General features: G+C 45.8%; 1 protein-coding gene across 2 annotated transcripts in view; it reads left to right on the top strand.

Annotated features, from left to right (window-relative positions):
• SCRG1 (stimulator of chondrogenesis 1) overlaps positions 1–6,446 on the top strand; it is a 61,739-nt gene extending 55,293 nt beyond the window's left edge. For both annotated transcript variants that reach the window (XM_029575913.1, XM_029575997.1), the window contains one exon: positions 5,141–6,446. In XM_029575913.1, coding sequence (XP_029431773.1) covers positions 5,141–5,198 — 58 coding nt within the window. In that variant the 3' untranslated portion in view covers positions 5,199–6,446. The remainder of the gene's footprint in view (positions 1–5,140) is intronic.
• Positions 6,447–16,875: the final 10,429 nt, after the last annotated feature.

The following is a 16,875-nucleotide window of genomic DNA, read 5'->3' as shown; positions in this document are numbered from 1 at the left end:
AAATCAACTCACCTCAACCCAAAAAAGAGCAATCTCCCTTGGTAGCCCAAAACTTTGGAACTCCCTACCAACTAAGCTCAGAACTCAAGAAAACCTAAAAACCTTCAAGGAGGAGTTAAAAACGTGGTTGTTCAACAAAGCATACCAACTCACCCAATGAACAACACAACATCATCGCCCTCCAATCCAACCTCATGAATAAATAAATGAAATTCATCACAAATAAGAAATGAAACAAAAAACTGAACTAAATCCTTACACATGTTATCCCCTATGCTTAATAACAGTTTGACTTTGCATCCCTTGTTTAACCCCCCCTTATCCCTGTAACCTTATTTTGTAAACCGTTATGGTGGCATTATTTTGACGTTTCCGAATGATGGTATATAAAACTCATTAGTTCAAAGTGAGTTACAGGCTTTAAGAGAAAGAAACATAATAATTCAATTTGCACTGAATATAGATTCTGTGGTATAGTGGCACCCAGTGGTAGAGGGTGAGAGCAGCGGCGGACTCATGATGTCGGACCGGCCCGGGTATTCTCCGCCCAGGCTGGCCCAGGATACGTCATGTGGTCTTCTGAGCGTGGCTCTGTCAAGGCTGCACACGGCAGACCACGTGACTGGAGCAATCGGCCCACCAGGGGATGCCCGATCCCCCGATAGGCCAATCCGCCCCTGGGTGAGAGCTATGGGGGACAGGAGTTAGTGAGTTGCTTAATAGTTCTGCTTGGTCGAGTAAAGTGGGATTTTTCTGCATGTCCCCAGAGCCTACTCAAACTCACTCAATCAACAAGACCACCATCCAACCATGCAACCTAACACCAAGAAAAACGCTCCGTCCTTCAATCAATTAAATAACTACCACCATTTGAACACCTAAGTCAAGGTGCAACTGACCTCACTCACTACCCCTAGCTTATATGTAACAGTTTCTTTTTATATGTATCAACAGTACCACATGTATGAACATTGCTGAGATATTAGATTGTTAATATGTAATAATTATTTTATATGTAATCAACTAACAATCAAACACCAAAACTTTCCTTCTTTATGACATTTTTCTGCGTTGACTTTTGTAACCAATCTTATTTCATGAGCACTGTAAACCGTTCTGATGGCGAAACCAAATGACTGTATACACAACACGTTAAATAAATAAATAAATAAAAGTAGAGCCGACAGGGATCCGAGCACAGATGCTGAGTTTGCAATTGTTAATGACTGGCACCCAAAGCAGCCTCAAGTAGTCCATTCGAGCCCCCTTCCCAGGGTTTGGTCAACTTTCCCATTCTTACCAGCATGATATGCCCTCCCTGTGAGTAACACATTTACTTGGAAAGGAGCCAATGGGCCCTTCTACATGGATTTTGAAAATTGCCCCTATAATGTTGCTAATATAGTCCAATTACCTGATAATACATCTCTAATTGTAAGCTGTTCTAATGTCTCTGTACTGTACATTTAAATTTATTGTAATCGGCCTTGAGACCAACTTTGGGAAAAGGCAGAATATCAAACATTATAAATTATTTATTATTTAAAAATGTTTATATTCCACTTATAACAATAGTATTTGCTAAGCGGGTTACAGAACATGATTATACATTAGTAAAACAGTATAAAACAATATAAACAATAAAATAAATACAAATTCAGCTTTATCTTTTCAACAAGCAAGGCTATGATACGCAGCATGCCTTGCTGCTTTTGGTCCATCTTTTCAATTAAAGGGCCTCGTTTATTAAACATTTTCCTCAGACATATAATGGGAGAAAAGCCTTAGTAAATCAGACCCAAAGTCTGCAGTATTCCCACAACTTCATATACTATAATTTCTATTTTAAATCTGCTGAATTCAAGTTCTGACCTAATCTAATTTCTACTAGAAAACATACTTAATTTACAAATGTGCAAAAAAAGTACAATCTCAGACATTATCATAAATTATCAATACCTGGATTTGATTCTTGGGTCGGGTCCTCTGCTCCTCAGGTGAAATGGGACTGGGGATACTGCAGAAGCAACATTCACAGCCCTCTGGGAAGGAGTCCCAGTTACTATTAATTTATTATGGTGTTCCTCACCTAGAAACATTTAAAACTCATTTACTGCAAAATACCATAACGAATCATTCAATGGCAACACTTAGGGGCAGACTTTAGCTCCCATGATTTTTGGGGTCCGGAAAGAGTCTTGGGGCTGCAGATTGTGACTGCAAGGACAGGGCTAGTTGAGGTGGAAGGGGAGATATAATATGGGACAAATTCTCAGAGAGTTATCAATGAAGGCCAACCAAATCTTTATTTCAGCATTTATATACCACTAAATCCCCCTCTCGAATCCTCCCATTGCCTGCTTTCGCTCTCCTTGCCCAGCCTGTTTCCTACTCTTTCACCAACTCCCCCTAATCTATTTCCATCTTCTGTGCTCACCCCCTATTTAGCCCTCATCTGTTTTCCTCTGCTTCTGATCCCTTCATCAGCCTTCACTCCTTACATCACTCATCCTGTCCCCCTACTTCCAGCCCCTTTCTTCTGACTCTTACCCACTGCCCAGCCTCCCACTGCCACTTTCACATCTTTACCAGCCGTATTCCCATCCTCTCTCATCCCCTTCACAGACCCTATCCCAGGAGTGGCCAACTTCTGTCCTCGAGGCCAAGTATGCAGAATATCCACCATAAATATGCACGAGATAAATTTGCATGCACTACCTCCATCATATGCAAATCTCTCATGCATATTCATTGTGGAAATCCTGAAAACCTGGCCTTTTTTTTTTTTTTGTGACTCTCAGGACTGAAGTTGGTCAACCCTGCCCTACCCCCCCGTTGTCTCTTGTTCCCTCCCCAGCCCTCCTGCTGCTTCACTCCATCTCTCAATATCTCCTGCTCTTACTCCCATCTATACCTTTCCAATCGATCTAACACCCTCACCCAAACACAAAGTTCCCTCTCAATTTCCAGTCTGTCTTTGATTCCTCACCAATCCCAGAGTTCCTGCCCCTGACTGCACTCAAATCCTGGTCCCCATAAGTGACCAAGTCCACATAGTGGCTAGCCAAGGCAAGTGACAGTCTCCTACTCCAGACAAATGGGCCAACACCACTGATGGTGGCACTTTAAGTGCGGTTGGCTTGCACTACACGAGGCTAATGACAATGCCATATTCAGTCATCTCCTCCTCCCCTTCGGTCCACGTGCACCAGTGACCTACAGCCTCCTCACTTTAGCCCACACAGGTCAGTGATGCCACATTGTCTCTTCCCTTCAGCTAGCACCCACTGATAACCTTGCCTGATTTTGCGCACACAGGCCAAATGTGACTTTACCAGCTGAAAGGTTTCCCTATATTAACCCCCCCCCCAAAAAAAAAAAACAAACAAACCTCTGCAACTACGTTTTAAAACTAGGCCAACTGGGTGGGAAAGCCACGGACATGGTAACACTGATTGGAGCTGCCCAAGACTGGAGTGAATCATTGTTGAGGATAAGAGAGTGAGGTCGTGACCTCTGACAGACTCCAATTTAAAAGGATATATGCCTGGTTCCATCAGTCCTTATGCATTCATAACCCATATGTTTTGGCTGCTGGAGAGTGTAAAAGAAATTCAGGCAATTTATGAATTTTTCTATAATTTTAGCCAGCATTTTCTGCTGCTCTTTTATAATTTCAGCTAAGTCAGAACCAGGGTGAGGAGCTGGTGGCATGAACCTTCATTCATAGGGCTTTTCTCCCTTATTTTATATTCCTTGTCCCCCCTCTCCCAACATATCTATTCTGATCATTGCAGTCCACAATCATGAGCTGAATCAGATCAGCAGGTGTCACCTATTAAGCAATAACCATAGCTCCCTCCCCAGCTGCTGGGGCTGTGAACACTGCCTCGGCAACATCCCCAGTCAACCCAGGCAGCGGAAGACCCCAAAATGGGGATTGAACTGGGGACTTTCCACATGGCAGTACACAGCACTTAGCACCTGAGCCAACAGGCTTTTCTATTGGCTGAAATTCTGTGGCAAAATAAACTTCCTGATGTGAAATTGCTTCTTCCTCTTTTTCTCTGATGCTGATAGGATAGCATTGGAGGGATTCAATAGCACTGAAAGCTGCACTGATGACCATGATTATACCCAAGTAGTGTGCTATAATGGGTTTAAAAAACAATTATTTTTTTCTATAAATAGTTTATGAACTTGACCTAACATTTAAGTGCAAACAGCCTATTCCACTATACAGCGCAATTAAAACTGACCCGTCTATTAACAGAACAACTGAACATCCATATATATAATATACAAAGCCCTGTCTATCTTATTCTACTGCACCATTCCCAATACACTCCTCAAATCTGGCTATGTCTCCTTATCTTCCCCTTTTAAAGAATATGGAAGTGTTTCTATCACAATATTTGCTAGCTGGCACCTCCAAAAGTCTGGGAAATCAGTAGTAAGCACCTGGAAGTCTGGCAGCATGTGTTAAAAGTGATTCACCATTTTTTTGTGAATAGAGTGGACCTGATTCCCTGCACACCACTAGACAAAGTGAAAGGGATAATGTTAATGCAGATCCTATGACCAGTGATGTTTCATAATCTACCAAACAGACATGTCTGCCATCACAGCACCAACATTCCCACAACCTCTCCACCAGAGTTTGCTGAACTTTCAGGGGGGGGGGGGGGGGGGAGGATAGCTATAGCTCTGTTGGCAAATCCTGTACAACTCTCTTTAACCATCCCATGGATATCTAGAAGCCTCCCCTCTGCTAATCAATTTTTCAGTGTCTAGCTGCACAAAAAGTAATCATTCAAAAAGCAGATGACCTAATTTTAAATTAAAAGGGGCATTTTTGTTGTGTTTGCAAAATATAAGACAAAAAAATATTTCTCCGATTTAACCAATATTACCCAGTAAGAAGGAGCTGCCATAGAATGAGGAGCAGCGTGATTATAAAATACTGTATTTAACAAGTCAGAGAATTATTTCTAAGAAGATTACACTTTCTGTTTTTGGAACATAGTCCAAGTCTGTTTGGAGTAGTGCTTAATACTTTCCAAAGTGCAGCTCCCCTGACTTGCCTGCATTCAATCTGTGCATTCTGTAGCTTACCTTTTACCTCTGTTTATTCTTTCAGGGACATTTTCTTTGGACCGAAGATCTCTTTTGTGATCCCTTGCAACAGCGCCCGATAAAATCTTCATGTAACCGTGGGAAGAAAGGCAGGATTCTGATGGGGGAAGACAATGTCATCACTTAAATCCAGATGTTCTACTTACAAGGATGAAGTACAGACTTTCAGCTTTTCCAAGGGAAGCTATGTCCCCCTTCCCAGTGTAACTGTGCCGAGTCACCTGAGTGCAATAACTCACCAAGGAATAATTCTCTCTTCCAACCCAGGCTACATTTATTCCCCCTTATTTATTCCGCTGTACCTAGACTGAAATGAGCGGGCTCCTCCCTTCATCCTTTGTTTCAGAGAAGGTAATTAGCTCTCTCCCCTTGTGAAATAAATTTCCCCCTGCCTCCTCTTACATCATTCTCACCCCTCCTCTTTGTGAAAGAGTTCTGTTAACGAAGCAGTACTACAATAAAGTGTTTTACAATCATGTCAGTGGGCAGTGCTGCCCATGCCCATTCTTAATACTTGCCTTGTGGCAGAGAGAGGTCCTTCTGGCGTTCATAAGATGTTGTTATCTGCACAAGCAGCAGGCCTAGTTGCATGCACCTAATCAGGCCAGTGGCACCCAACAGATATAGAAATGTTTTCATTTTTTTTCTGCCACATTTTTCTTGGTCTCCAATTTCATCATTTGAAATGTGTAGACATATGGAGAGAAGATCCTCAGAGCAGTGGCTTGGTTACTGATATTTCTATCATTGCTTTTGTAGTGTTTACACAAATTCCAGTGGCTGAGCCTTGTCACCTTATTGTGCCTTCTGACATCAGTACTTGACAGCTGATAACATCTGTTTCTAGATCTCTTTTACAGAGTCTGCATTTATTTATTTATTTATTTTTACTTCTGGTTGTGAGCCATCTTGGCCATAACCCACTATCCTGTGCTACAATGATAAAGTTCTCATTCGCCTCTCCCTTAGCCATTCCAGAGTGCAGAGCTGACCCACATGGGGTTCCTGAAGTAGCTCTCTCTGTTTCCCACTAGATTTGTGCTTTTGCCAATTGGTGCCAGAGTCCTCTGCCATTCCTCCCCTAGTATCTCTGAGGAGAAACAGCTGAAGAACAACTTCCGAGGAAATAACTTCTCTTTTTGCCCAGTGAAAAGCAAGGTCATAATAAATGGTTCATGCCTTTAAAGTAAATGCCAAAATATCAGACAATAAGTATCTGTGGACAAAAAAAAACAACCCACACACTTAGAAACAATATCAGAGGGAAGAGAGCAGGAAAATATGCAAGTTGCTATTGTGAGGACGGTTAAGCAGTGCCTCTGCTTTAATGAACCAGAATTACACTGCCTCCAACTTTGGTTTTAAGATGAAAATAAAAATACCTTTAAAGGTGTTGCACTTATTTCAAGCTCAACTTTGGACCAGATTATGCACTTTTTATGTTAGTAACACAGCTGCTACAATGTATATATTCACTCAAATGCCTGTTGCCTTCCAACATTATTTAAAAGGCAGCCTGCCATGTATGACAATAAAATACATCAGCACCTACTCACTAGCAAATAGTCTATCATTAGACCCTCAATCCAAGCTTAAAATATAAAATATTACTACAAGATAATTTTCAGTTTCTCCATCCTCCATTATGCACTAAGTTATTATACCCATTTTAATTTACCCATGTACAAAGTTATTTTACCCATGTAATCTGTTTCCAAGTTTAATACCCTGTTCTATGTAATAGTTGTGCACACTAGAACTGTGAAGAAATACGCTGCCTTGTATACTTTATGTACTGACTAGCCTTTGCTACCCCATTTCCAACCCTCTGGTAAGCAGTATGTATGCAATAGTTAAGTCTTTAACATATTTGTATTGACGTACAGTAGGATGTACAGATGCTGCTGCTTGATATGCAGTTTTTCTGCTCCTAATAGAAAATGCATTTTATCCTTCCCATACAATATGCAAGCTGTTTGTTTTTTAACAAAGGAAATGTAGCTTGCATGCCTATTGGATGATTGTAGATATTTCTTTTATGCTTTGTCAGTTTTAAATTGCATGGAAAACATTATAAAGTTGTGTTCTTTTTTTTTTTCAAATTTCATTAACTACAGACGTTCAAATAAATCAATGAAAATGCCTCATTTGCATTTTATGGTATGTCTTTTACACAACTAGTTATTCTGTTCCCAAATGCTTTCCTCTGGCTTAGCCACAAAAAAATGAAAAGATGAGAAGATGCTCGAACAAATGTGGTCCTAGGAAAGACAAATCCCAGAGACAGGGTTACCAAATTCAGTCCTTGAGATCCCCTCCCCCCCCCCATAAAAAATGATGTGGTTTTTAGAGCTGCCATAATATGCAGATTAACATGGCTCTTAGACAAGGCTATGCAAAGGTATCTCATGACTACTCAATATGGATAATCTGAAATTCAGATCTTTCTGGGAGGTCAAGGATCACAATTATGTATTATGAGCAGCTCTGTGGAAAAGGACGAGAGGGAATTAAACCCACATTCGTTTACTAAGTGTTTTTTTTTTCCCAAGCCATAAAATGGGCAACAAGCCTAGTAACTCGAGCTCAAACTAAAATCGTGGCAAGCTGTTATGTGACAGTAAGCAACCATTTTCCAGTACAATCTTAAAGTTTAATATGCAAGAAAGAGATAAGGTTTGAGAGCACACGAATGCCCGTTGATCTTTTGAATTGGGAAGGTTACAACAAACTTGTTATAGTCAGTCCACTAATCTGGGAAACCGGGGCCATTATCCCAGAATATTTGGGGAAAATATATACTGCTAACCAGATATTCACCAAAAAAACAATTCTCATTCTATTTGTCCCCTGAGGCCAAAAGATACTGGAGTGAATAGAGCTGTTACAACTTAATGCAAACATAAATATGCATTAGCAGGGCTGGAGTTACACCTTTCAACACCCTAGGCCAAAGCTCCTCAAAAGTTGATTTATAATTTTCAATTTAATATATAACCCCTGCGAGTTATTTGAAACGTATTTAAACTTGCGACAAGCAAACCCAGAAGCAAAATAAAACAGACCAAAACCAATAAAAAAATTTTCAGCCCGCGGGACCAGCATCACCCCGCGGAAGTTCTTCTGTCCGACCTGACCTGAAATATTTTTAATCCAACCCGGCCCACGGGTTCAGGTCGGGCCAGCCCACAAAATGCAGACGTCTGCCTATATAACCCATGCAAGATACGACGATTACTTCTTTGGTTAGTTCAAATTATTCACCCAGATGGTGTATTCGATACAAAAAACAGCGAATAAAACTGACATAAAATGCAGAAGATTTACATCGATTCTCATCTGACATTATAGAATTTTATTGAAATGTTTTGCATTTTGTGTCAAACTTACATTACACCACATTAAATGATGCTGCATAAAACAAGCCATAAGTTGTGTATGTTTCATGTTTCGTAATAAAAACCGCAGCCCCCTTATAATTTAGCGAACACCCCATCAACATTTTCTACTTACGGCTTTCAGCCCTGAGTTAACAAAACAGTATATAAAAGTAGTAACGATATATTTTACGTACCTATTATCAGTAGATATGTAGAAGACAAGCGATATGAGCATAATGAATCACTATTGTAACGCCAAATCTGGAATTTTCCTTTAACACGTGGTTTACGCTGAGTGTGTGAGAGAGAAAAAGCAAATGCTTTTTGCCTGTGACTGAGCAAGACAGTGGAAACTGTAGAGATGGGTAACGTAAATGTACCGCTCAATTTATTTAAAGTATATGGATGCAAATTTAAAAAACAGCATTTTATATGGCCTTTTCAAAATAATACTGAAAAATTTGTAAATGTTTGATTGTTATTTCTGCTGTATATACGGCCGCCTGACTGCTGCACCCTAGGCCATGGCCTAGGTTGGCCTTATGGGAAATCCGACCCGGTGCATTAGCTTATAACAGCGCTTCTCAACCAGTGTGTCGCCAAGTATCGGCAGGTGTGTCGTGTGCTCCCGGTCTCTCCTGCTGCTCTTCCTTCCCTGCTGCCGTTGCCGCCGGGCTATCAGCACTTTCAAGCCCAGTGGGAATGGCAGCGGTGCTAGAAGAAGCTGTGGCACCCGCGGCTGGCCTTTTCTTCTTCCCGTGCCTGCTCCCCCCGTGACCCGGAACAGGAAGTGATACACAGAGCGGTGCGCAGGAAGGAGAAAGGCCGTGCCACGTGGAAAAGTAGTAGCGGCGGCAGCAGCAGCGGCCCCCGAGCAATCAAAAAAGACGGTAATCGGGAAAGGAGACAGCAGCATGAGCCTCCCGTGGCCGATGGGATTCTTCTTTCTTGGCCTGCAGGGGCTGGAGGAGGCTGCTGCAGCTATCATTTGTGCTTGGGGGGGGGGGGGGGAAGAGGAAGTGAGTGAGAGAAAGAGAGAAGCAGCCAGCCAACCTGTGTGTAAGTGAGAAAACGTGTGTGTGATTGAGAGCCTGTGTGTGAGAGAATGTTGAGAGCATGTGTGTGATTGAGAGAAACTGGTCAGAGAGCTGATGTGTGTATATATGTGAGAGACAATGAAAGTGACTGCTCAGAGAGATGACTGATGTGTATGTGAGTGTGAGAGAGAGAAAAAGCATGGACGTGAGAAATCTGGGTATGTGAGAAAGCATGGGAGTGGGAAGCCTGTGTGTGTGTGCGTGCATGAGAGAGAGACTGGTTGGTAAGGTGACTGTGTATGTGAGAGAAAGGCTGGTGTGTGTGAATGTGAGAGAAAGAATGTGATTCAGGGAATGAGAGCCTGTGCACGTGGAGAGCGAGCATGGAAATAAGAGAGGTGTGTGTGTGAGAGAGAGAGAGAGAGAGAGAGAGAGAGAGAGAGAGAGAGAGAGAGAAAGTGATTATGGGAATGAGAAGCCTGTGCATGTGAAGAGAGTGAGCATGGGAGTGAGGAAAGGAAAATTAGTTCTCACCTGTTAATTTTCGTTCCTGTAGTACCAAGGATCAGTCCAGACTGCTGGGTTATGCCTCCCTTCCAGCAGATGGAGTCAGAGAGAAAACTGAAAAGCACCACCCATATAACCCGGGGTGCCACCAGCGATCCCTCAGTATTATTGATAACAAAGCAGAATGTAAAAACCATTGTCACTAAAAAAGGCTTGCGGTAAGATAAGAACCTTAAATACACTTTTGCAACCAGTGACTAGATCAAGCTAAAACTAAACCTGCTCAAAAAATGAAGCAACATGAACTCGCAAGGATAACCATGTAGGCCTTTCAAGATCAGAAACGGACCTGCAGTACGACCTGTCAAGAAATTATGAACAGCTGATTGGACTCTCCTGTGTACGGGCGGGTGTCAGGACTGATCCTTGGTACTACAGGAACGAAAATTAACAGGTGAGAACTAATTTTCCTTTCCCTGTACGTACCAGGATCAGTCCAGACTGCTGGGATGTACCCAAGCTGCCCTAAATGGGGTGGGACCTGGAGAGTCCCGCGCGAAGCACACTACCGCCAAAGGAATCCACCCTCGGATCCCTCACATCCAACCGGTAATGCTTAGCAAACGTGTGTAAGGACTTCCACGTGGCCGCCCGACAAATCTCTTGCGGCGAGACACACTGGCTTTCCGCCCATGAAGCCGCTTGAGACCGAAGAGAATGCGCCTTAAGACCCTCCGGCACTGGGCTCCCGCAACATATGTAAGCAGAAGCAATAGCATCCTTCAACCATCTGGCGATAGTAGTCTTAGAAGCCTGAATCCCTTTCTTCGGACCGCTCCACAGAACAAATAGATGATCAGACAAACGAAATGGATTAGTAACCTCCAAATATCGCAATAGGACCCTACGGACATCCAACCTCCGTAGATCCTTATCTTCTTCAGAAAAGGCTGGTAATTCGACGGATTTATTAACATGAAAAGCCGAGACTACCTTAGGCAAAAAGGAAGGTACTGTGCAAAGAGAGACGCGCCTAGCCGAACAAATAGCCACGAGGAACACTGCTTTAAGCATCAAGTCTTTAAGTGTCGCTCGCTTTAACAGCTCAAAAGGTGATCCGCAGAGAGATCGGAGAACCAAGATTAAACTCCAAGACGGACAAACCACTCGCACCGGCGGTTTCAAGTGCTTAGCCCCCTTCAAAAATTGCATCACATCCGGGTGAGCCGCTATGGAACGACCATCAATTTTACCAGAGGCTGCCCTAGGCCGAAACCTGAACACGAAGCGAACTGTAAGACAGGCCCTTTCGCAACCCTTCCTGTAAAAACGACAGGATGTCAACGATAGTGGCCTGTCGAGGGGACAAACTGAACTCACGGCACCAGGAATCAAAGACTTTCCAAACCCGGACATAGGTAAGCGACGTAGAAGTTTTCCGAGCTCGGAGAAGCGTAGAGATAACTGCCTTAGAGTAACCCTTTTTCTTCTTAACCGCCTCCTTTCATAAGCCAAGCCGCTAGATAGAATCGATGTGCCTGCTCTAAAAATACTGGACCCTGCCGCAGCAGGTTGGGTAGGTGGCTGAAACGTAGCGGACCGTCCACCGATAGGTTGATCAGATCGGCAAACCATGGCCTCCGGGCCCACTCGGGAGCCACTAGAATTACTGGCCCCTGGTGAGACTCTATGCGGTGTAAAACCTTTCCGATGAGAAGCCATGGAGGAAACACACAGAGAAGGATGTGCGGTGGCCAGGGAAGAACCAGAGCATCCACCCCTTCGGACCCGTAGCCTCGTCTGCAACTGAAGAAGCGAGCCGCCTTTGCATTCCGTCGAGTCGCCATCAGATCCAAGTGTGGGGTCCCCCATCGCCTTAATATCATGCTCATCACTTCCTCCGACAGTTCCCATTCCCCAGGATCCAACTGTTGTCGGCTGAGGAAGTCCGCCAGAACGTTGTCGACGCCGGCGATGTGAGACGCCAAAATTCGGTTGAGGTGGCGCTCTGCCCATCTCATCAACATGTCGGCCTCGTCCGACATGGGTCGACTTCTGGTGCCTCCTTGCCTGTTTATATAGGCCACCGCGGTTGAGTTGTTGGAGAGAATCCGTACCGCCTTGTTGCGTAGTACTGGTAACAAATGCTGTAGAGCCAGCCGGACCGTTCTGGTCTCCAACCTGTTGATGGACCACTGTGCCTGCCACGGGGTCCAAAGGCCCTGAGCCGACCTCAACTGGCACACTGCGCCCCAACCGGAGAGGCAGGTATCTGTCGTTACCACTATCCATTGGGGGCTCTCGAGGTAGACCCCCTTCAGGAGGTGATCCGGATTGAGCCACCAGGACACTGGTGGCTCAATCCCCCTGCCACTGGACCGGTTCGATCAGAGGCAGGGGGATCTGGTACTCCTCTGACTTGGGGTCCCAACGCGAGAGCAGCGCCCTCTGCAACGGTCTTAAATGTGCAAAGGCCCAAGGGACTAGCTCCAGGGTAGACGCCATATATCCAAGAACCTGCAAATAATCCCACATCACTAGGGAGGGGAGAGAGAGAAGACGCCGCACCTGGAACATCAACCGGTCTATGCGATCGAGCGGTAAGGAGACTCTGCCTGTCAACGTATCGAATTGAGCCCCCAGGAACTCTATTATCTGAGTGGGTATCAGCTGGCTTTTGGCATAGTTGACAACCCAGCCCAAGGACTGTAGACGACACACAACCGAACGCACCGCCGCGAGACAGAGCTGTTCCGATTTCGCCCAAATAAGCCAATTGTCCAGGTATGGATGCACCAGAATTCCTTCCCTACGTTAGCTCACCGCCAAGACCACCAATACCTTGGTGAATACTCAAGGAGCAGTCGCCAGGCCAAAGGGTAGGGCATGAAACTGATAGTGCTGACCCTAAACCATGAACCTGAGAAAGCGTTGGTGGTGTTCCTGTATCCCTATGTGAAGATATGCCTCCGTCAGATCCAAAGAAGGTAAAAACTCTCCTTTGTGTACCGCCGCAATGACTGACCGCAACGTTTCCATATGAAAGCGAAGCACTTGCAAGGCTTTGTTGAGCTGCTTTAGGTCCAGAATCGGGCGAAAGGACCCTTCCTTCTTTGGTACCACAAAATAGATGGAGTATCGACCGGTCCGGTGCTCCGACGGAGGAACCGGTGTAATAGCTCCCAGGGCCCTCAAGCACTCCAGCATCTGAAGGACCACCTGTTGCTTGCGCGGTGGCCCGCAAGGTGACATCAGGAAAAGATCCCGGAGGGGACGAGCAAAATCCAAAGTGTAACCGCGACTTATAATATCTAGTATCCACTGATCGGAAGTAATTCAGACCCATTCCTCGTAAAGGTGGGACAGCCGACCTCCGATGTTCGGAATGGATCGGCGTCCCTTCATTGTGCAGGCTTGCTGTTGCTGGCAATGGCATGGGTTCCGGCTTGCTGAGGCCGCCTGCCTCGAAAGGAAGATGGCCAAGACTGTGCCCTTGAAGCCGACTGTCGAGGGGCATAGCTCGAAGTCCCCCTATTTGACCAAAAGCGACGCTGCCCCCTGAAACGGCCACGGTAGTTACCAGGGGAGCGGGCCGCCCTGGGCTTGTCCTCCGGCAACCTGAACACCTTGTTGTCACCCAAGGTCTTGATAAGTTGTTCCAGCTCATCCCCAAACAACTTACCACGAAACGGGAAGGATCCGAGTTGAGATTTGGAGGAGGCATCTGCAGACCAGTTTCAGAGCCACAGCAGGCGACGCACAGATACCGCCGAAGACATAGTGCGTGCCGAAGTCCGAAGGAGATCATAAAGGGCATCAGCCGTATAGGCGACAGCTCATTCCATGCGGGCCGCCTGCTCAGCCTCTCCAGGGGGGAGATCTTGGGCCATCAACATTTGCTGGACCCAGCGAAGCAAGGCCCACTGCATAAGGCTACTGCATACCGCAGTAGCCTTATGCCAAGGCGGCTACTTAAAAAATGCACTTAAACAACACTTCCAGCTTCCGATCCTGAAGGTCCTTCAGCGCTGTGCCTCCAGTCACCAGAATAGTAGTGTGCTTGGCTATGGCCGTGACTGCAGAATCCACTTTGGGAACCTTAAGGAGGTCAAGCGTCTTAACCGGGAGTGGATATAACTTTTCCATAGCCCTGGTGAACCGCAAGGAAGCCTCCGGGGCCTCCCACGCCCATGACACAATCTGTGAAAGTTTTGGGTGGAAAGGGAACGTCTGTGGGGGAGCCCGAAGCCCCGCTAACGCTGCATCTCCCGTAGACACCTCCGAGGCGTCCTGGGACAGGGGGAGCTCCAGTTCCTGCAGCACATGAAAAATTAAATGGTCCAGTTCCTCCCTATGGAACAGCCGCAGGCCCTGTGGATCATCACCTTCCACCGGCGTGACGATATCTCCCTTGTCATCCAGAGAGAAGTGATGCTGGGAACCCGGATCCACTGGATCGGGCAACCTATCTGGAAACGTATTACCACCCCCCCCCCCCCCCCCGAGTCCCTCGGGGCCTTGGCTGGGAGGGGAGACTGAGTATCCCACTCAGACTCTGCCTCCAAAAACACCCTGTGCATCAGCAAAATAAATTTCGATGAAAAAGGCTGCCGCCGCTTTAAGGCCCCCCGATGCCTTGCCCGAAGGAGGAGCTGGCTCTGCCGGCAAACCGCGCAGTCTGTGCGGCGGGGATAGTGGAGGAGGGAGGATGCCGATGACTCCCTCCTCAGAGTCATCGGCAACCGCGGAGGCAGACAAAATGGCCGCCGCTCCCGCGATAATCAGGAGTGAGCTCGGCTCCTGCCTCCCTGCCTCGTGGTTTTCCCGCGGCCACCTGCGCCACGAAACGGACACCCCTCACAGCGAATCGGTGCGTTACAAAGGCCCCTCGCCCCCAGGGAGACACCGCGAGCAGAGGCCTTCGCGGGAGAGCCGGAGCCCCAGCTCTTCGCAGGAGCTGCATGCCATCCCCCGAGGCATGGTCTGCAGCCGGGTGGAGAACTCCACCCCCTCCGGAGGCCTGGGAGTGATGGCAGGCGCGGCTGCGAAAGGACTCCAGCCCCAGAAAAATCTAAGACCTTTAAAATCTCCCTTTTCCTTCACTGCTTTTTTTTTTAAACTCAGCCCACGGGGGACGGCACTGTAAGGGGGGGCCAGAGGAATGGAGCGTCTCTGAGGGAGGGGGAGAGTGACCGACCCACCAGTAAATCTTCTCCCTCTGCTCACGGGCCAACTAAAAAACCTCCAGGAAAAGGAAGCAGGACAAAGCCCTGCCGAGCCTGCCTATAGTTGGCTGCTTGAAAAGCTAGAAAGGGAAAAAAATGACAGTAGTTCTCACAATTTTTTTTTTTTTAATGACCCCAAAGGTGCTGAAGCTGTATTGTAGCTTCTCTCTTTTTTTTTTTTTTTTTTAAGGGGTTCAAACCTGGTGGGGCAAGGCCCCAAGGGAACCAAGATCAGGACCGCAGGGTATGTCTCTCATCTGCTGGAGTCAGAGTAAATACTGAGGGATCGCAGGTGGCACCCCGGGTTATATGGGTGGTGCTTTTCAGTTTTCTCTCTGACTCCATCTGCTGGAAGGGAGGCATAACCCAGCAGTCTGGACTGATCCTGGTACGTACAGGGAACCTGGGTGTGTGTGAGACACAGCATGGGAGTGAGAAGCCTGCATATCTGAAAGAGAACATGGGAGTGGGAAGCCTCTGTGTGTGTGTATGCATGAGAGAGATCAGGTGACTGGTGTGTGTGTGTGAGAGAAAGAAAGTGATTATGGGAATGAGAAGCCTGTGCATGTGGAGAGAACAAGCATGGGAGTGAGAGACTGGTGTGTGTGTCTGTGAGACAGAGAAAGTGATTATGAGAGTGAGAAGCCTATATATGTAAGTAGAACATGGGAGTGGGAAGCCTGTGTGTGTGTGTATGGCATGAGAGAAACTGTTCAGGAAGGTGACTGGTGTGTGTGTCAAAGACTGGGAAATGATTGGTGTGTGAGAGACAGAAACTGGTCATGGGGGCATGACTGGTATGGTGTGTGTGTAAGACATGGGCCCTAAGGAAGAGGACCATGAGTATAGAGCTTAGCCACTACTGCTGCTTCTGGTGTGTGCTACGGCCTGCATGGAAGAGGAGTAGGAGAGCTGCTGGAGGGGGTAAGTAAAGGTGGCTTTTTAAGTTTATTTCTCTTGATTGACTGCAATTTTAATTATTAATATTATGTGATGTGTCTGCTTTTTAAAAATATTTTATTGGTGTTTGGAGAATTTTTAATATTCTGTTATTCTGTTCATAGCTATTTTGAAACATATATTCTGCTTATTAGTATAGTTTTACAATTATTTCTGTGTGGGGATCTATAGCAGCTTGGCTTGTTCTGTTTTCCTAATAGGAGGTGTATTGGTTTTTAGGGCCTGATTTAATATTTGTAGTGTTGCCTTTTCATAGATAGGGTTGCTCCTGTTTGAGTGTATTCCATAATACAGGAGTAACTGTATGCAGATTAGTTTATGTGCATTACTACAGATCCTGGGAATATGTTAGGTCGGTTCTGTATCTGTTACCGAGATGAGATATTTTACTAGCATGCAAGCGTTTGTATCAGTCTTATTTGTTGTGTTTTCTCAAGAGGCATGCATTGGTGGTAAACTGCTGTCTTTTCATAAGTAGGGCTATTGAGCCTGGAAGTAGAAGGAGTTTGAGTTGCTGTTACTGAGATGACACCAGAACATCTTTTTTGTAGGGTGAGTTGTATGGGGAATGTCGTAATTCTGCTTTACATCCATTATTGTGGGTCAGGGGGGTTCCTGTGGATGCAAAGT

The sequence above is a fragment of the Rhinatrema bivittatum genome, chromosome 1, assembly GCF_901001135.1.
Source record: "Rhinatrema bivittatum chromosome 1, aRhiBiv1.1, whole genome shotgun sequence".
Classification (NCBI taxonomy): domain Eukaryota; kingdom Metazoa; phylum Chordata; class Amphibia; order Gymnophiona; family Rhinatrematidae; genus Rhinatrema; species Rhinatrema bivittatum.
The sequence above is the reverse complement of the archived record's forward strand: the minus strand, read 5'-3'. Positions and strand labels throughout refer to the sequence as shown.